The sequence below is a fragment of the Sus scrofa genome, chromosome 1, assembly GCF_054392235.1.
Source record: "Sus scrofa isolate SSC_HxYL_T2T_F1_AM1 chromosome 1, Sscrofa_HxYL_maternal_Yorkshire_Landrace_v2.0, whole genome shotgun sequence".
Lineage (NCBI taxonomy): Eukaryota > Metazoa > Chordata > Mammalia > Artiodactyla > Suidae > Sus > Sus scrofa.
This window is the reverse complement of record NC_139383.1, coordinates 252847191-252867991: the sequence shown is the minus strand read 5'-3', so window position 1 is coordinate 252867991 and position 20801 is coordinate 252847191. Positions and strand designations below refer to the sequence as shown.

The 20801-nt window shown below is 40.6% G+C and overlaps 1 protein-coding gene across 44 annotated transcripts in view; it reads right to left on the bottom strand.

Moving 5' to 3' along the window:
- The window catches only part of INVS (inversin), a 160290-nt gene that overhangs the window by 42720 nt on the left and 96769 nt on the right, over positions 1-20801 (bottom strand). For all 44 annotated transcript variants that reach the window (XR_014824714.1, XR_014824684.1, XR_014824677.1 and 41 more), the window contains 2 exons: positions 17392-17498; positions 11122-11334 (listed from right to left, as the gene is read on the bottom strand). Coding sequence is in view for 30 of the 44 variants with exons in the window: in XM_084990979.1 (XP_084847105.1) it covers positions 11122-11334; positions 17392-17498 (320 nt within the window). In the remaining 14 variants the exon portion in view is untranslated. The remainder of the gene's footprint in view (positions 1-11121; positions 11335-17391; positions 17499-20801) is intronic.

Genomic DNA, 20801 nt, shown 5'->3' with positions numbered 1-20801 from the left:
AGTGTGACCTATCTGGGAGGAGGCTGCCTTTCAGAAGAAGGTGGAAGCATCTGGGTGGCTGAAGTGCTGCTAATTGATCTGGTAGCCTTGCCCCTGGCAGGCAGAGGGAGTGCTACTCTTTTTACCAGCACTGATGAACAGAACTGCTTTAAAAGAACACTGGTCTGTCAGACAGTCTCATGTGTGGGGTTGTCTGGCTTGGCATGTGAATGGGTATTTTTGCTATCAAGAGGGGCTTTGCAGTGATAACTTAGACATTGTTATTAGAGCAATCATTTCTCTTCTTTCAGGAAAACCAACAGCTTTCCTTGTCAATTCCAAGAAGGCACTGTCCATCAGCCCCTGGGTAAACCCTGTCACTGCAGACCTTTCTGGGCCTTCCACAAAGGCAGCTACAGGACAAAGAGGGAATCTAGCCTTTTAAAGTGATCAGGATAGCCAGAAAGAAAGGGAGCTCTGCCTTCTGAAGACGTGTGGGTATGGTCACAAGGGGCTGTTTTTTCATTCTGGTAGAACTCAGTAAGATTCAGGAGAAAGAAAGTAATCATGAGAATATATAATTACATCCTCAGCTGATGAATAGAGGTAAATTAATTTTTTTTTGTTTTTTTTTTTTTTGTTTTTGTTTTTGTCTTTTTGCTATTTTCTTGGGGCCGCTCCCGCGGCATGTGGAGGTTCCCAGGCTAGGGGTCGAATCGGAGCTGTAGCCACTGGCCTACGCCAGAGCCACAGCAACGCGGGATCCGAGCCGTGTCTGCAACCTACACCACAGCTCACGGCAACGCCGGATCGTTAACCCACTGAGCAAGGGCAGGGATCGAACCCGCGACCTCATGGTTCCTAGTCGGATTCGTTAACCACTGCACCACGACGGGAACTCCAATTAATATTTTTTAAAAATTGATAGATTTTGCATTAAAAAATATTCCAGGTAGCACACAGCCCACAATTGCACAGTTCTCCAAAGCTGTGGTTCTTAATGTAAAAGTAGTGATAACTGAAAAAAAAGGGAGTGGGAGAGGAACTGGGAATTATTCATAACATGCATCCTATTTTATCTGTACTGCTGCCTTGAAACAAAATCATCAGCAACCACAACAATCAACACACACACACATACACACACACACACACACACACAAACAGGATACAGTTTCTGTGAATAGCACATGAGCCTCTGTGTGTGTGTGTGTATTTCTCTGGGGAAAAAGGTCCAGAACCATTGCTCAGAGTCTAGGAATTAGAAGGAATCTCAGTTTACTGAGGGTAATGCTGTTATTTGGTAGACAGGGAAACTGAGGCAGAGAGCCTAATGACTTGCCTAAGGTTACATGGTAAACTATATACACAGCTGAGCTGGAACTCAGTGGCTTTACTTCTCCCTATAAAATTCATCTCAATGACAAAATCATTTTTTAAAAAATTCACTCAATCTTCTTCCATCATTTAAAAATGAACTGGGTCATGGGAAGAAAGTGATAATATATCAAAGTAACCATTAACAGCATTTCAGGCTAGCTTTTAATGTAGCTTTTAGTACTAAACTCTTAGATTCAGTAATTTTCCTGAAATTTAAGTTTTTTTTTTTCTTCCAACTAATTTATTAGAGAATGTCAAAGATCTTTTATCTTCACGGTGGGTCATGCTGTATACTTGATTTATCTTTTGCAAAGTTTAGGAAACAAACATAAGAAAAAGAACCAATGTTACTCTAGTTCACATGAAAATTTAAACAGAAAGAAAAAAAAAAAAGACAACCCTGTCCGTAACACAGCAGGTAACATTTTGGCAGGCCATTTATTAATATGGCAGAATCTTAATGTGTAAAATAGTCCTACAATTTCCTCTCATCTTTTTCAATTGTTTTAAGGGAAATCAGGCAAAAAACAGCTTTTGATGGGCTGCCAATTAGTCTGGTTTGTACTGTTTCTTTTCTTTTCTTTTCTTTTGTCTTTTGTCTTTTTAGGGCTGCACTCGCGGCATATGGAGCTTCCCAGGCTAGGGGTCGAATTGGAGCTGTAGCTGCCAGCCTACACCACAGCCACAGCAAGACCAGATCCGAGCCGCGTCTGCAACCTACATCACAGCTCACAGCAACACTAGGTCCTTAACCCACTGAGCGAGGCCAGGGATCAAACCCACAACCTTGTGGTTCCTAGTCAGATTCGTTTCTGCCGCACCACGAAGGGAACTCCTGTACTGTCTTTTCTAGAGCAATTTTTGCAGCTGCCCAGAGGCTCGTAGCATAAGAAGGTGAGAAAGCCAACTGGGGGTCCCATCTTTGACAACCTCTGCTTTGGGCCCTGTGCACCACAGAGTGAAGGTCTCCAGTGGGTGAGCTGAAGGAATAGGGGCTGTTTCTCCCAGGGAAAACAAAAAGAAAAGAAACACATTGTTGGTGCAAATCTCTGAAGGGCTATTGTGAGTATATCCAGAGACATACCCTGGAGCCCTCCCAAACCAGATGTAAGAACCAAGAGTAGGGACTTCTACAGATTAGTAGCCTAGATGACAACTATACAGAAAGGATCGATAAGAAACCAAGTGATCAAAAGATTGCTTGATGTACAGGGAACCAGATCAAGGGCAGTTACTTCAATGGCTTGAATATCCCATGGCTTCAGCAACTCTGCACTGGATGCATCCATCTGCACAAAACAGCACAGACCTGCCTCTGGGCCTGGAATGTTTGAGTCCTGGAAGTTGATGGGTTTGTTTGTTTGTTTGTTTTTTTCCCTATCCCACTATGTGGTTTCCATAGACTGTTGCATTTGCCCAGTTTTCACAAGAAGAAATTAATTCTGTGAGACACTGCAGAAATAAAGCAGGATCATTCTCACTCCAGGAGTATTCAAGCTGCCATTACCATGAATTCAGGACTAAGAGAGGTTTGAAAGATGTGATTAAAATGGTTTGCACAAAACAGGAGGTCAAGTTAGTGTTTTCTGCTGTTGTACTGATTTAACCTGGCTTTGCCCTAATGCCATTTGTGTTTATAGTCCTGGAGTAGGCTTGCAGCCAACTAATTTTCTTAACTTTCTCAAGGATTTAGGAGGATAATGGTGTGCTCTACTACGTTAGCTTTGAGAGCAATGAGATCTTTATTGAACTGTGTTGTAGAATTGATGCTGGTGGCTTGGTACCATTCCCTTAACAATCACTGGGAATGACATAGCACAGCTGAATAAGCACTGGATGAAAGCTGACTTGGGGGCCTGGTTCTGCCACCACCACCAGTTATATATTGGGAATAAGTCAGAAAAAAGAAGCAGAGCTGTTCCATGCTGACCTATCAGACGGTGCTGGCATCTGGAGAGAGCCTCTACATAAGCGGGGCTGGAGGTATGATTCCTATGAAGCATTCCTATGGTAGGAACCCTGGCTTACGGTAAGACTGAGTCGCATGCCAACTCTCCCCTTACAAGCTCTGTGATTTCAGGCAAATTAACCTCTCTGTGTTATTTTTCCCATGTGTGAAATGAGTTTAAGGTTAGCTGCTCTGTCTACTTTGTTGGCTTACTATAGGGATTTAATGTATAAGACTTTTGTATGGAGTTCCTATTGTGGCTCAGTGGTTAACTGACTAGTATCCATGAGGACACAGGTTCGATCCCTGGCCTTGCTCAGTCGGTTGAGGATCCGGTGTTGCCGTGAACTGTGGTGTAGGTTGCAGACGCAGCTTGGATCCCGTGTTGCTGTGGCTGTGGTGTAGGACAGTGGCTACAGCTCTAATTGGACAGCTAGCCTGGGAACCTCCATATGCTGAGGGTGGGACCCTAAAAAGACAAAAAAAACAAAACATTAAAAGAATTTTGTAAGCTATAAAGCACTACATCAGTATAAGTAATCACTGCTACTTTTTTTTTTTTTTTTTTTTGCCACACTCATGGCACGTGAAAGTTCCTGGGCGGGATTAAACCCACACCAGAGCAGTGATTCAAGCCGCAACAGTGCCAATGTCAGATTCTTAACCCACTGAGACACCAAGGAACTCTTCATTGTTACTTTTTTTTCTTTTTCTGTTACACCCATGGCATATGGAAGTTTCTGGACCAGAGACTGAATCCAAGCATAAGCTGTGACCTATGCCACAGCGGCAGCAATGCTGGATCCTTAACCCACTGCACTAGACTGGGGATTGAACTGGCGCCTCCACAGAGACAAGCCAGATCATTAACCCACTGCATCACAGCGAGAACCCTTTCATTGGTACTTTTATTAACAGGTAAAACTGTTAAGCTGTGACTGGATCTGGATAGAGGTGTGGTATGAGTGCCTTGCCATCTAAGACCCACAGGGCTGGGCCTGATGATATTTTTAGAAAATGTTCATTGTTGAAACCATTCAACTCCTTTTTCTGTGCAGGTCATTTTAATCATATCTCTCAAACCTCTCTGAGGTTTTATATTCATGGCAATGGCAACCTGAATGCTCACAGAATGGAAAAGAACCTGCTTCTTCCTGCACAGTCCAATAGAATTAATTTTTTCTCAAAACTGAGGAAATATAACTCTCTGGGGAGGCTACATAGTGGGTTTAATGTTCAAGTACATGCAGTGGTGAACCTTTTGTTCTCACGTTTCTTTTTAAAATCACAAGCCTGTCAAACGTAATTTGCTGATGATAAATATGGAGGGAGTTGGAAAACCAAAGGCACAAATATATAAATAAGTGCCAGTATGCACTGTGAGGATAAATGGTACATAAATGTGTTTGCTGCCTGAATAAGGGGAACAAGCTAAAGTGGTCAGAGACCTCAGAGAAGATCTAGTCCAACCTTTCCATTTGACAGGGGGGGAAACTAAGGCCCAGAATGATGAATATCTTAGGTAGGGTTTTAGATCCACTAAAGAAGCAGTTATTGAACATTTATTATTAAATTCTCACTATATGTTAAAAACTCTAAGGTACTAGAAGTACAGAGGTCCATAATGCAAATCCTGCTCTCAAGGAATTGACAATCTAGTTGGGAATCAGACCCATATACTCTTGCAGATAGTGAGTTCTAGATGTGATGTGTCCTAAAAAAGGTATCTACACAGTGCAATGGGAGGACATGGGAGACTAATTAAACTGGAAGGGAAAAAAGCCTACATGGAAACAATGTCAAAATGAGAAAGAAGGGAAGTGAGAGAAGGTTATTTCAGGCAGACAGGAGAGCATGAGCAAAGACATGCAACCTGACTCTCACAGCATCTTTGACTTGGAAGAGATGTGAGTGATCAGCTCTTTATATACTTTTAAAAATTCCTTATATATTATCTTGGAGAGATGATAATTCAATTTCTGCTGGAACATTTCTGTTGAGAGGAAACATTACCTCACAAGACAGAAAAGGTTTAGTTCTAACCTTTTCAATTGGTATTGCCTTGAATGTAGGGAGTCTGTCAGATTCTGTCTCTTCACTGTCACTGAATAACAGGCTTAGTAATATTTGGTCTTTGACTTCCTCTCAAGGGAATAAGAAAATGTCGTGTGTTTTAGGACCTTTGCCTTATAGAATGTTAGAGCTGGGAGGAAGCTCAGATATCATTTAGTCCAATTTTTAAAAAAATCTCTCTGTGATTCATGGACCCTATTCGAGAATGTGATAACATCTATATATCCTTTCCGCCTCCCAAATGCACATATGCTCATGACAGACAAAATGCTGCCCACAGTTTCAGGGCATTCATGGAGCCCCAAAGCCCATCCTGGATTAAGAAATCTTCCTTCACTTTACAGATGAGAAACTGAGGCTCAGAGAAGTGGAATGGCATGGAGTAGAATCATGGCAGTGTTTCCCCTTGGGTCAGACCATTGTATGAGCAGAAGGTTCAGACTTATGGGTCAACCCTGAAGAAAGACACTGACAAACTGGGGAGACTGCAGACTGCAAGGGGATCTATTATAAAGTGAGAAAGAGAGCTGGGTAGGAGTACGAATATCATGAGCACTTTCATTAATAATCTGAAAGTTGGTTTACAGAAAAGGATGCAGACTATTTTGCTTCAAGAGTTAGCTGAAGACCAAAAGGTAGGAAAATAACTTGTCAGACAGAACACCCACTAATGCAATGTGCTGCTTGAGAGGCATAGAACTCCTTATCACTTGATTTTTATCAGGACATGGAACAACCTCCTGTGGAAGGGACTTTGGCATCACGAGAGCTTGAACTGGGTGACCCAAGCTGGACTTGGCTATGTAACTCTAAGAGACACATTCAATCTCATACGCTAGCCAGAAAGAAGGTCAGGTCTCCTGAGAGCGTGGTGTGCAAGGAAAGTGGTAAGTGAGAAAGTGAAGAAAGTTCAGGATGACCAAATGTGAGGGGAGGGAGGTGGGACTAGTGGAGAAGAATGAGACTTGGAGATACAAGTGGAAGTAAACTGTTGAAGGATCTGCAGTAGCATTACGGATGGTTTTCAAGAAGGATGGCCTGTATAGAGCAGTGGGACAGAAGAACTGAAGCAAAAGACATTTCAAAAGAGGAATTAGCAGAATCAGTGACGGCAGCACTATCAGGGAAATAAGGAGGCGACAAGAGAGGTTGTGGTGATGAGTCATAAGGTTCACACAGTGAGCCTGAAGTGACAGTGACAAAAAGGACATGCAAATGGAAACATTCAATGATCTGACATGTTGGCAATTAACAAAAGAATACCAAAGTGGAAATGCCCAGTGGGCAACTGATGATTTGGGATTAGAGTTCCAGGAGGTCAAGATGTGAGAGATGAAGGGGTTATCTACAGTGATGAAGTAATTTAAGTTTTAAGAGTAGATATAGTTTCAATGAAAAAAGAATAGCATGAATAAAAGTCCACAGGGCTGACCTCAATGTGGAGGTGGTAAAATTAAAAAGACATGAGAAGGAAGAGTTCAGAAACTTAGAAGAGATTGTAAATGAGAGAATGAAATGAAAATCTGAGCAAAAAGGATGCTTCAAGGAAGAAGAGTGCTCAACATAAATATGGTCTTATTTTCCTCTACATTCAACTCTGTGCTTTGGCAGGTAAATTACAGTAAGGTTCATTTTGGCAACAACATAGGAGGTGCAGTATGAATTATAAAGTGCTTTTAAATGGATTATAGGTATTTCCTAAATAGTATTTTCTTAAAAAACATGCCTTAGAAAATATGACAAAAACTCTCTCTTCCAATTTTTCTATCAGTAAAATAGAAATCACTCTAAGTTAATCAGCTCCTTTCACATCCTTACATTAAGGAAGGTGATTTCTGCCATCCTAACATGAGGAACTGAGAAAGGTATGTGAAGTAACAGGATGTGCCTGGGCCACGTTAGTCACTGAGGCAGCAGCAGTAAAGACTGAATCTAATATTCTGATTTCTGTTTCTCAAAACCAAAACTAAAACCAAAATTAAACACTGACTCAGATTTTTAGAAATAACTTTTGAGAAATAAAATTAAGACAAATTAAATCAATTTCTCCTCCATTTAAATATTTCTCTTGGAGGCTTTCCTGTCATGGCTCAGTGGAAACGCATCTGACTAGCATCCATGAGGATGCAGATTCGATCCCTGGCCTTGCTTGGTGGGTAAGGATCTGGTGTTGCCATGGGTATGGTGTAGGTCGCAGACACAGCTCAGATCTGGCATTGCTGTGGCTGTGGTGCAGGCAGCTACAGCTCCAATTTGATCCCTCGTCTGGGAACCTCCATATGCCGTGGGTATGGCCCTAAAAAGACACACACACACACAAAAAATACTTCTCTTGAAGTTCTATGCTACAAAGACTGTAGGAAGTGATGGTTAAAGTGTAAACAACTTGTTTATTTCAAATAATGAAGAACAATGAAGGAAAGATTGTGACTGAGGAAAATAAAGGAGATTAACATGTTTTAGTTTTGGCAATTTCAATTATAGCAGTAAGCACAACTCCCATTTAAAAGTGTTTTTAAGGGATGAATTGGGTGCTTGGGATTAATGTATACACACTACAATGAATAAAACAGATAATCAACAAGGACCTACTCTACAGCACAGGGAAGTCTACTCACTACTCTGTAATAACCTATATGGAAAAGGAATGTGAAAAAGAATGGGTATATGTATAACCGAATCACCCTTCTACATACCTTAAACTAACACAACATTGTAAATCAACTATCCTTGAATGTAAAATAAAAATTCAATTAAAGAAATGTTTTAAAAAATTCATTTCAGGAGTTCCCTCCAATGGTGCAGTGGTTTAAGAATCCAATTGCATTGGCTTGGGTTGCTGTGGAGATGCAGGTTCAATCCCTGGTCTGGCTCAGTGGGTTAAAGGATGCAGCATTGAAATGGAGTTTTAACTAAAGAACAACCCCCCCTTGGCTAAGAAGGCAGCTGCAAGCCTTTCCAGCTGTGCTAATCACTATGCCACCCTTCTTGTAATAATGTAACAACAATGCATGGAATCCACTGCATTCAATCGGGATCCATTGCGCCACGCTGCATGGAATCCACTGCATTGTATCAGCAAGCCAGCAGCCCTGCTAATTAGGTACCCAGAATTGCTTATCAGTTCTGTTTCTGTAACCTCAGTCTGCTTGGGGATGGGGGAGGTCCGGGATGCTTACATGGGAAAATCAAGACCTTGTAGTGTATAAAAGTTACTGAGAACAAAGACCTGGTGCTCAGACACTGGAGGTGACTCCTCTGAGCCTGCACCGGTGCTGAATAAACCTTGCTTTTCCATATCTCCGAGTGCTGTTTGTCTCCTTCCGTTGCTACAGTTTTTGTGGTTTCCGCAACAGCATTACTACAGCGATGGCACAGGTCACAGTTGTAGTTCGGATTCAACCCTGGTCCGGGAACTTCCATATGCCGTGCTTGCAGCCATAAATTAAAAAAAAAAAAAAAATCCATTTCAGAGGCTAAGAATTAAGAACAAAGAGGACGTGTCTTCCACAACAGAGAAACTAAATCAGGATAACAACTGAAAGGGTAGAAGATGGAGGTTGGACCAGATAGATGTTTCCTAAATCTTCATGTCAGTTCAAACCCGCCAGGCTTGGAGTTACGAGGGGCCATGTTAGGGGAAAAAATATCACAGACTACTACTCTATTTAAGCCCAGCGTTATTTGAATAGATCTTCCGACAAGTGCATTTTGAATTCCCTGCTCTATACTGACTTGGAACTCTTGGCCCCAGGCATACAGCCTCTGGGCAGCATCACAGGCAAAGGAGAGAAAGAGGAGGCTGAGATTAGTCATGGTGGAGACGGAGGTTTCCAAAGAACTGGGAGAGGTGCCTAGAAATCAACTGGTCTAGTCTATCATGTTTTACAGATGAAGAAACTGAAGCCCAGAGAAAGAAATGCTGTGCTCTGCTTATTGCAAGTAAACACCAAAGGCTAGGTGTGAACCCAGGTCTCCTTGCCACTCTCCCACCTTCTACTCCACTGGAAAGACAGTCTGGCGGCGGGGTGGGGGGTGGGGTGGGGGGGGTGGGTGTGCGCAGGAGGACTCCAGGGCCCCTCTCTCGGATAATGTAGTGGAATGTGTCTGGATCAGTACTCCTCTGGGAGGACAAAGTCAGTTACGCTGCTTTGTAGAGTCTCATCTCGTATGTGGGTAAATAGGACTCCAAATTCTGAAGACAGATTCTCACACATTAAAGTGGAGTTTACGGAAACATCAGTAGTTGGAAATACAATATTCCTTCCCTTGCAGGGTATATTTACTTGCAATTCAGGGTAATTTGTTATATTATTACCCACTTACAGTTGTCATTCACATGCAGAGAACTTTTATGAGAAGGCTGCAAAAAGCGACATGTGGAGGCTTTGGGTTCATACTAGAATCTTTGGTAAAAGTGAAGAGAGCCTCATTAAGAAAAGACAGCAGGAGTTCCCGTCGTGGGCAGTGGTTGGCGAATCCGACTACGAGCCATGAGGCTGAGGGTTCGATCCCTGCCCTTGCTCAGCGGGCTAGGGATTCAGCATTGCCATGAGCTGTGGTGTGGGTCGCAGACACGGCTTGGACCCCCTTTGCTGTGGCTGTGGTGTAGGCCGGTGGCTACAGCTCCAATTAGACCCATAGCCTGGGAACTTCCATATGCTGCAGTAGCAGCCCAAGAAATGGCAAAAAGATGAAAAAAAAAAAAAAGAAAAGACTGCAAAATAATATTTTCTAGGATGCTACCTACTTCGGTAGCTTCAGAGTCACCAAAAATGGTGCATTTTTGTCAATTTTGTCTACTAAGGACTGACATAATGTTTAACGTTCCAGTATATACTGGTATTTAACTCTCACTAACATGGTTTATCCTGCCTTTTTATCATTATTTTAACTATTAACTATTATCCTTTCGCTTTCCCCTTGTGGGCAAGATATGGTAGGATTCAAGAGTTGGAAGGACTCAAGATCTGGAAACATTCAAGATACAGCCAGGAATTTATGCCTCTGGGATCTGCCTGTCATCTGCATCTTTATTCTCAGAGGTTTTGGTATTGTATCTGCTAATGCAATATTCTCTTGCTATTTAAAATACCCAACATGAATATCAAAGAAAAGGCAAAACAAAACATAATCTAAAATCAATCACTTATGGTAAAATAATCACAATGTGTAATAGGCACATTAACCAAAAACGTGTGAGGTCCTCGAAGACGTACTTTACTTGTAGTTACTATTTTCTACTTAGGCTCAAGCCAAGCGTTTTGTATGTGTGGTAAGAATTCAATCCATATTTCTCAACTAAAGTATCTTATTTAGTACAGATTTATTAATCAAATCAAAACTAGACTTGGATTAGTCTAGCGAAAGTAGGCTAGATATTGGTGTAAGGAAAGGCAGGTAAAGTGAGAAGGCCAGTTACCCCTTTGTTAAAGCTTACTGTAGGTAGCGCCCCCACCCTCCAATTCTTTGCCATGGGTGGGTGTGGCAGTGATCTGTGCCCGGGTTAGAACACCAAGGACTAACCTAGAGGAATAGCCACCAAGTAGAGCAGTCTTTATCCTTCCTGTTAACCTCAGTCCTCTGAAGGACTGATAGAGCGGAAGGGGGAAGGTAACGTGGGTACAAGGCTCACAATTATTTCTGATCCTCTCCTGCTTCTCCTGGCCACTCCCACCACTGTACCTGCTTCCCTGCTGACTCTGCGTTGTGAGAACACAATCTCTAGAGCTCACACTTACTTGGCAGCAGCATCTTTTCTCAACTGCTCATGCTTCATGAGGAGATTTTTCCGGTCTCGGAAAGCTTTTCTGACCTTGTAACCTTTGTAGACGGCCTGGATTTTGAAGGCTGCGATGTCCTGTATAGCTGCGATGGACAGGGCTCCGTGTTCCAACATGAACTGGATCACTTCATGGCGCTCACCAAGCAATGCATAATCAAGGGGAGTGTACCTGAGGCAGGGAGATTTTTTTTTTTTTAAGTGTTGGTATGTAATTTAAGGCACAGTTAAACTGGCAGTAGTATGCAGCAGAAGGAAACTTCATTCTAAGATGAACGAAGGCAAAGCCATCTTCTTACTCCAGGGCTGTTCCTCTTTTCTCTGAGAGGCACAAAACAAGGGTGAAGCTGGGGTCAGGTGCTCTGTGCTGCTGACAATGTCTATTCCTGAGTTTTGCTCACTTTCTCATAAACTGGGGTCTGTGAGAACACATGATCAGTTTTCCTCTTTCCCACATTCCAAATAATTCCTCATTCCTACCTGAAAAAGTATTGCAAATAATATGCTGTGAGGTTCATAAGTCTGAGCCCGTGATTATGGATAGTTAATGCTTATGAGGTGAAAAATATACCGCCAAATGGAGAATTTTAGTATCTAAGGAGGATGGCTCTTTAAATCACTGCAGAAAAGATGGATTATTAAATAGTGCTTAGGACAACTGGGTAGCCATCTAGAAAAAGAAAAGACTCTTACATCACATTTCATTTCAAAATGAATTCTGGATGAAGCAAAGGGCCAAATATTGAAAAAAGAAACCATGAAGATATTAGAAGAAATTATGGAAGATTTTAAAAAATATTAGAGTGGGAAGTTTTTTTCTAAAATAAGATACAGAACTCAGAAATCTTCATTTTTATGTATCTTAAGATAAATATAGCTACATAACAATAACAAATAATTACAGGGCCAAAAACACCAATAAAGAAGATAAAAGATAGTTCCTCAAAAAGGAAATACTAATGGCTCCTAACATAAAAATATGTTCAACCTCACTCATTTAAGAGAAATACAATTTAAGACTAATGGGAGTGAGTACTTCAGTCTAATGATCAGCTTAGCAAAGATCAGGAAGTTTAATAACACACTGTGCTGCCAAAGATGGAGGGGGATAGGCTCTCGATATACTACTTCGATCTTTACGGAGAACAGTTTGGCAATATCTGTCAGAATTATTCATGCATCTTCCCTTCAACAGAGCCAATTCACTTATAGGCATCTGTCCTATAGATCTGCTCTCCTGTGTGAAATGCTTTATGTACAAGGATAGTCATAGAAGTGCAGTTTGAAATAATAAAGCAACAGAAACAACCTCAATTCCATCAACAGAGGACTGGTTAAGGAGTTGCCTTTGTGGCTCAGTGGGTTAAGAACCCAACATAGTGTCCGTGAGGATGCAGTTCAAATCCTGGCCTCACTCAGTGGGTTAAGGATCTGGCATTGCCACAAATTGCACTGTAGGTCACAGATAACGACTCATATATGGTGTTGCTGTTGTTGTTGGAGTAGGCCAGAAGCTGCAGCTCCAATTCGACCCCTAGACTGTGGAAATTTCCATATGCCGCAGGTATGGCCATAAAAACAACAACAACTGGAGTTCCCAACGTGGCGTAGCAGAAACGAATCCGACTAGGAACCATGTGAGGTTGCGGGTTTGATTGTTGGCCTCGCTCAGTGGGTTAAAGATCCAGCATTGCCGTGAGCTGTGGTGTAGGTTGCAGACATGGCTCAGATCTGGCATTGCTGTGGCTCTGATGTAGGCAGGTAGCTACAGCTCTGATTAGACCCCTAGCCTGGGGATTTCCATATGCCATGGGTGCGGCCCTCAAAAGACAAACAATGACAACAACAATACCTCTGAGGACTACTTAAATAAAACACAGACCATCCATGTAATACAGACATCTGTATAATGCAGGCTTACTGTGGCATATGAATAAATAAGGTATAATTTCCAGGATGACTTGTTCAATGGAATACAAAAAAGAAACAGAACAGTATTATTATGTGCTCCATTGATAGAAAAAGAATGTATCCCTGTGTGCTCATCTATATAAATTATATCTCTAGACGTTGCCCAAGAGACAGGTGACAGTGATGGCTCTGGAGAGGAAGCTAGTTGTCTTGGAGACAAGAATAGGAGGGATATTTAGTTTCACTGAATGCCCTCTTATGCCTTTTAAGTGTTGTACACTGTGCATACTTTTTTTGGGATAAATACATTATTTTAAAAAGATGGGTGTTATTGTCAAATAGTTATGTATTTGAATCTTAGTTGACTACTTTTCTAGATGTGTGATTTTAGGCAGAATCCTTTAAAAAATATATTTTCTCTATTTTTGGTACTATAAAACAAATTGAATAAAAACACAGAAGAAAATAACAGTTATCTATACTCCCACTTTCAGAATTAACCCCTGTTAATATCCTAGCAAATATGCTTCCATTTTTCAAAGAAAAATGACTACAGTGAAAAAAGGACACACAGATTAGGAACTCAAACAATGCAAAAAGCGCAAAAATTGAAGTAAAAAAACCACCCTATATTCTACATCCAACAATGGTAATGATGACTGTCACTTCCTAACCAACTTCCTCGGTGTTTCTAAGCCCCACCTTTCCTCAACACAGACATGGTATGAGGAGAGAATGAAACACTGAATGTGAAGATGGCAGCAGTAGGAAGGAAGCAGTTAATTAATGCCATTGTTGTTATTACAGGGCATACACTGTAGTGTCGTCAGTGATACCACCGTCACCTGTCACAAATATTATTTGCATAGGGCCCAAACTAGTATGTGGGACCAGTGGACCTTGATTCAATTCCTCTCTGGGTAATTGTCACTGAACCAGTGCAGTCAAAGGTGTTGAGAGGAACTAGCTGATGGATGAGGTGGAAAAATGATGATTATTAGACACAAAATCATCCTGTGATTACAGAGAAAAAATTCTTTCTCTTCAAAACTCACCAACCAGTCACAGTAAAATATAAAAAGAAGATTTCAATAAAAGCAAAGGGTGACTTGATCACTTCAGTAAGGAAACTGTAAATTCAGAAGGAAGTCTTAAATGTCAAAAATGTCTTTTTTTTTTTAAATTGGTTTATTCAAATTACAGTTCTCAGTCAATTTTTGATTCAGGGAGACATGATCCAAATATCTAGCAAGGTTTTAAGGTTGAAGTCTATGCCTACTGTTTAAGCAACTGACCATATTGTGACTATTACTATCGAATCTTTCTTCATCCCAAACTCAATTTAGAAACATTCGAGTGCTGTGCATATTCCCATCTATGTCAGAGTATGGCTGTCAGATAGTTATTGACTGAAAGCCAGCAGTAGTTGGCAAAAATTATGTCTATGCAGTGCACATCAAGTGGTTTGTGTCAATGCATGTGAAGTAAAAATTAGCACTGCATTGATGGTAACCAGTCAAGAAACAATGTGGATAAAGACAAGAGACAAGATACAATTGGACTTGCCATGTGGGAATGGTCTGATGGAATGAGTAGAATGCCTAAACTAGAATGTCAATAAACATAAAAGGCAGTGCCAAGTTCTGACATTTGTACATCAAGGTGCATTGCTGATGAAACATTAAAGGAGACTGGGATATTGCCACTGTCTCTTTTCATCTATACACTGGCAAGTACGGTTAGAAGGATTTTCCCTTTGGCTCTTTTGTCTGTAATTAACATATATTACTCCAGGAGGCAGTAATCACCTTAATTCATGCACTTATCTGGTCTGAAATTCCAGGTTTAGCACACAAATGGGAAGTGAATTACAAAAAAATTTTTTATTGTTTCATAAAAAAAAGGTAGTCAGGCATATCCTTTATAGAAATATATCACTAATTCTTAGAATGCTTAAAATTCCCAATCTTTCTCTCTTTTTTTTTAGGGCATCAAAGGGAGAAACCTCAGCACCCTCATACATCTGCTTTAATGTCAAAACATCAGCCTTAAGGATTCTGCTTGGCTTTTCCAGTTGCCTTAAACATCCGAATGCCTAAATCTTCACCTTTTTTGTTTTGTAATTGTTTGACTATAATAGAAAGGGTGAGTTCTTTATATAATCACTCTCAAAGTAAGGCATACCAGTCTACTTTACCTAAGTCTGCATGCAGTTTAAGAATTCTAGAATTTTCTGGGAGTTCCCGTTGTGGCGCAGCAGAAACAAATCTGATTAGTATCCATGAGGATGCAGGTTTGGTCCCTGGCCTTCTCGGTGGTTAAAGATCTGGCATTGCCATGAGCTGTGGTGCAGGTTGCAGACACAGCTCAGATCTAGTGTTGCTGTGGCTGTGGCAGAGGCAGGCAGCTGTAACTCCGATTCGACCTGGGAGTTTCCATATGCTGTGGGTGTGGACCTAAAAAAGCAAAAAAAAAAAAAAAAAAAAAAAAAAATCTAGAAGTTTCTAATGCAGGTATGAAGCAAGGTAATGCTACTGGGAGTCTGAAAACACCAATTTGATAATTCAACAGTTATTTACTGAGCATCAACTTCATGAAAGGCACTTTGTGAGCAATACAGAGACGACCAGGATCTTCAAGAGTTCTCCACTGACGGGGAAGACAGATTACATAAAACATGTAGAGGAGGACACTGTTTGGGACACATGACTGTGGCATCAGAACAATATTCTGAGATGAGACTGCAGGAAGAATTACATAATAAACAGTTATATTAGCGATATGATTTAGAAAGCCTACTCTGGAAGGCAATGAATTGAAGGAGGGAAAGATCAAAGGAAGGAAAACAAGTGAGGAGGCATTGTGATCATCTCAGAAAGAGTCAAAGAGGGCGAGAATTAGACAATGGTGCAGGTCGTGAAGTGGAGATGACAGTGTGAACCAAGGACAGATACTGGGTCTGAAGTGGAGAGTGAGCGCTCACCGACACTCTGGTAAGTGTTGAAACCTCAGTGGACTGTTGGGTTGCCACAGGAGATAGCCTGAGAGAAGGAATCCAGTCCCTAAAGACTTTATATTTAAAAAATTAAAAATGGCACAGAAGCCAAAAGAAATGGAGAAGGAGCAGACATAATGAGAAGAGGATGGGGGAAAGTACACTGTTGTAGAAGCTTAGAGAGGATAGTCTCAATAAGGTAAAGAAGACGGTCACTAGGACCAGGTAATGCACAAAGGCTAATTAGGGTGGGCAAAGAAGATATCATATGATTTGCCAGCTAGGAATTTGTCAGTGACCATTCGGATACAGACTTCAGCCTAAATGTGGGGGATGGAAGCCAGAATGCAAAGGCATGAATGGTGACTATGAGGAAATGGAGACAATGAAGACAGGGTGAGAGAAGGAAGACTTTACAGGCAAAGAAGACAAGCTTCAGAAAAAAAGAGAACTGGAAAATAACAGATGGAGAGTATAACGAATGAGGAAAGGTTTTGAAATACATGGGAAAGATGAAGGGGTAGCTTCATGTTTCCTGCAAGACAGTGGGCCTAGTGAAAGTGCCTCTTTGTCTACAAAGTTTCCTACCTCCTAACAAAAAGAAAGTGCTGTCTTAACCACCAAAAGGGTGGGGATGATGTCATAGCAGGGGCCATTTTAGTCAGAGCTTCCATGAACAATGAAAACTAAAGCACAGACCCAGGCTGGGGGAACTGCAGTGTGGAAATTTGATTGCCATCTTAGTTATTACCTACAAATCACTAGAATCTTCTTGATGAATGACCCCCAAGAATTTTTCTGCCTAGATGTCACAGTGTCTAGTCCTATTTATTGGGCCTAATTCTGTGGAGCTCATATTATTCAAGTAATCTGTATTTAGATTAAAATCCCAAACTTTCACCTTAATTTGTCCTTGTTTTTTCATGCTACATGGTGGTATGTCTTATCCACTCACTGATAATATCCTCTTCATCAAGAGAAACTTTGTGAGTATATAGGGCATTCCACTGGCCTAACCAAATTCCTATTCCTGGGCAGTCAGGATTTCCCTGATTTTATTCTATCCATAAGGCAGAAGAAGGCCTAAGATACCTCATCTGGAAAATGTAGCTTGACTACATAATATCTAAAATTCTGAATAGCTTTAAAACCCCAAGATTCTAAATCAACACTGCATGTTCCTTTTTCTGGTTCAGGATTTCTTAGTGCATAATTTCTTTATGAATATACTTATTACTTCTGAGCCAGTATTGAAACTTGAGATTTTTAATATGGCAGAAAGCAAGTGAGGTGAACAACACACTATTTTTATCAACAGCTTACCTCTCTTCATTGTTTTCCATCTGATTAGGGAAAGCAGCAAAGTCTAAGAGTAATTTAATGGCATCAAGGTATCCATTGTTACAGGACCAGTGCAAAGCTGTTCTTCCCTACAAGCATAAACAAAAACCTTTCAATGTCTGAAAGACAAAGAAAGCATGAAGCATTGCTAGATATAAAAAAGGATAGTTCATAGTGTTAAAGGAGTCAAAAGGAAGACATCATAATCCTAACACAACATAATCCTACGTCCTATATGCATCTAACAGCATAGCTTCTAAGTACACAGGATGAAAACTAACAACATTGAAGGCGGAGAGATGGTAAAAACCATCACCACAGTGGGAGATTTTTAACCTATCTTTTACAATAGCTGATGAAACAAATAGACAAAAAATACAGAAGGTGTGAACAATATAATGTAAAATTTGAACTAAGTGATATGTATATAAAACATTGCATCAAACAATGACAAAATTAGTACTCTTTTCAAGTGTACATAGAACATTTACCAAAATCAACCATATGCTGAAAATAAAGAAAGCCCTGAAAGATTTTGAAAGATTAAAACAATTCAGAGTATGTTTTTTGACCACAGTAAAATTTAAGCTACAAATGAATGTGGTAGGCTGAATAAGGCACTCCCTTATCTATATCCTAATCTCTGGAATCTGTAGCTACATTATATTATATGGAGAGGGGGAAATTAGATGGAATTGAGGTTGCTAATGAGCAGACCTTGAGCTGGGAAGATTATCCTGGATCATCCAGATAGGCCCACTGTAATCACTAAGGTCCTAAAGTGAAAGACGGAGTCAGAAGTGTGAATGTCAGAGTGATGCAGTGTGAGAAAGAATCAGCCAGTCATTGCTGGCTCTGAAGATGGAGCAGTGAGGCCATAAGTCACAGAATGAGGGCAGCATCTAGGAGTAAGAAAAGTCAAGGAAACAGATTCCCCCCAGACCTTCCAAAAAGAGAGAAGTCCTGCCAACACTATGATTTTTATTCCAGTGAGACACATTTTGGACTCTGACATTCAGAACAGTAAGATAATAAATTTGTGTTGTTATAAGACACTAAGTTTGTAGAAATTTGTTACAGTAGCAATAGGAAAACTAATATAACCAATAACAAAAAGATAATGCCTAACTGCCTGAAAATTAAACAATACACTTCTAAATTATCTATGGGTCAAATAATAAATCAAAATAGAAATTAGAAAATGTTTGAGTTGAAAGATAGTGATAGCACAATTTATCCAAATTTGTAGGGTACAGCTAAAGCACTGCTTAGAATAAGAAGCATGCTTAAATACATATGTTAAAAAACATCAATGATTTAAACTTTCATCAAAAGCATCTTTTTGGGGGGGTTCCTGTCTTGGCTCAGCAGAAACGAATCTGACTAGCATCCATGAGGATGCAGGTTTGATCCCTGGCCTTGCTCAGTGGGTTAAGCATGTGGCATTGCCATGAAGTGTGGTGTAGGTTTCAGACATGGCTTGGATCCTGCATTGCTGTAGCTGTGGTATAGGCCAGCGGCTACAGCTCTGATTTGACCCCTAGCCTGGGAACCTCCATATGCTGCAGGTGTGGCCCTAAAAGACAAAAAACAAAACAAAACAAAAAACCTTTTTTTTCTCTTTCTTTTTTTGGCTGCCCCGTGGCATATGGAGTTTCTGCGCCAGGGATCAGATCCTAGATGAAAGTGCAACCTAAGTCACAGCTGCACCGACACCAGATCATTAACCCATTGTGCTGGGTCAGGGATTGAACCTGTGATCCAGCACTTCCAAGATAATACTGATCCCCATTGCACCACAGTGGGAAGTCAAAAGAATCTTTTAAAAAATATTAAATTAAACCTGAGGAAAACGGTGGCAGGAAAAAATTAAGAGAAGAGTAGATACCAGTAAAATACCAGTAAAATTAAGAGAAGAGTAAATACCAGTAAAATATAGAAAATTTAAATACAAAATATAGAAAAATTTAAAAGGGAGTTCCCATCGTGGCACAGTGGTTAACGAATCCAACTAGGAACCATGAGGTTGCGGGTTCGATCCCTGCCCTTGATCAGTGGGTTAATGATCCGGCATTGCCATGAGCTGTGGTGTAGGTTGCAGACGTGGCTTGGATGCTGTGTTGCTGTGGCTCTAGCGTAGGCTGGCAGCTACAGCTCTGATGAGACCCCTAGCCTGGGAATCTCCATATGCCGCGGGAGCAGCCCAAGAAATGGCAAAAAGACAAAAAAAAAAAAAAAAAAAAAAAAAGAAAAGAAAAATTTAAAAGATAGGAGTCCCTGGAAAAGATGAATAAGCAAGACTGAAGCTTTTTTAAAAAATAAAAGAGACAACCTGCACTACCAATACATGGAATGACTAAGAGGAAATCATCATAGGCTCTACAGACATAAAGTATAAAAGAGAATATATGATAAACTTTACGTAAATACATTTGACATTTTTAACCAAATGGATAAATTTTTCCAAATATGCACCTTACCAAAGCTGAAAGGAAAATAATTAGAAAATCTGAATAGTCTTGTAATTATTAATGAAGTTGAATAATTAACAACCTTTGCACAGAGAAAATCCCCAGACCAGGTGACTTCCGCAGAGAATTCTTCCAAGCATTGAAGGAAGAAGTAATACCAATCTTACACAAATTCTTTAGGAGAATATGAAAAGAGGGGACTATTCCCTAACTGTTTTTATAAGATCAGCATAACCTTGCTAAAACAAACAACTTGAAAATATAATACTAGAAAGAAAAATTATACGTCAAGCTTTCTCATGAACAAAGATGCAAAATCTCTCTCTCTCTCTCTCTCTCTCTTTTTTTTTTGGCTGCACCCCTGGCATGTGGAAGTTCCTGGGCCAGGGATCAAACTGGAGCCACAGCAGTGACAACACAGTCCATAACTGCTGGGTCACCAGAGAACTCCAGAAATCTTACAAAATTAGCAAGAAAATCTGGGGAGTTCCCGTGGTAGCTCAGGAGTAATGAACCCTTCTAGTATCTATAAGGATGTGGGTTCAATCCCTGGACCCGCTGAGTGGGTTAAGGATCCAGCACTGCCGTGAGGTGTGGTGTAGGTTGCAGATGCGGCTTGGATCCCATGTTGCTGTGGCTGTGGTGTAGCCTGGCAGCTGCAGCTCCAATTTGACCCATAGCCTGGGAACCTCCAAATGCTGTAGATGCATCCCTAAAAGGCAAAAAAAAAAAAAAAAAACAACCAAACAACAACAACAAAAAACCTATTTGTTTATCTAAAATATATCATAGGTGGGACAGTATAATCAATTGTAATTCATCATATTAATAGCAAAGAGTAGAAAAAAATAATATGATGATGTTGATAGAGCAAAAATAGTATCTGATGAAAATGAAATAGCTAATTGTGATTTAGAAAAA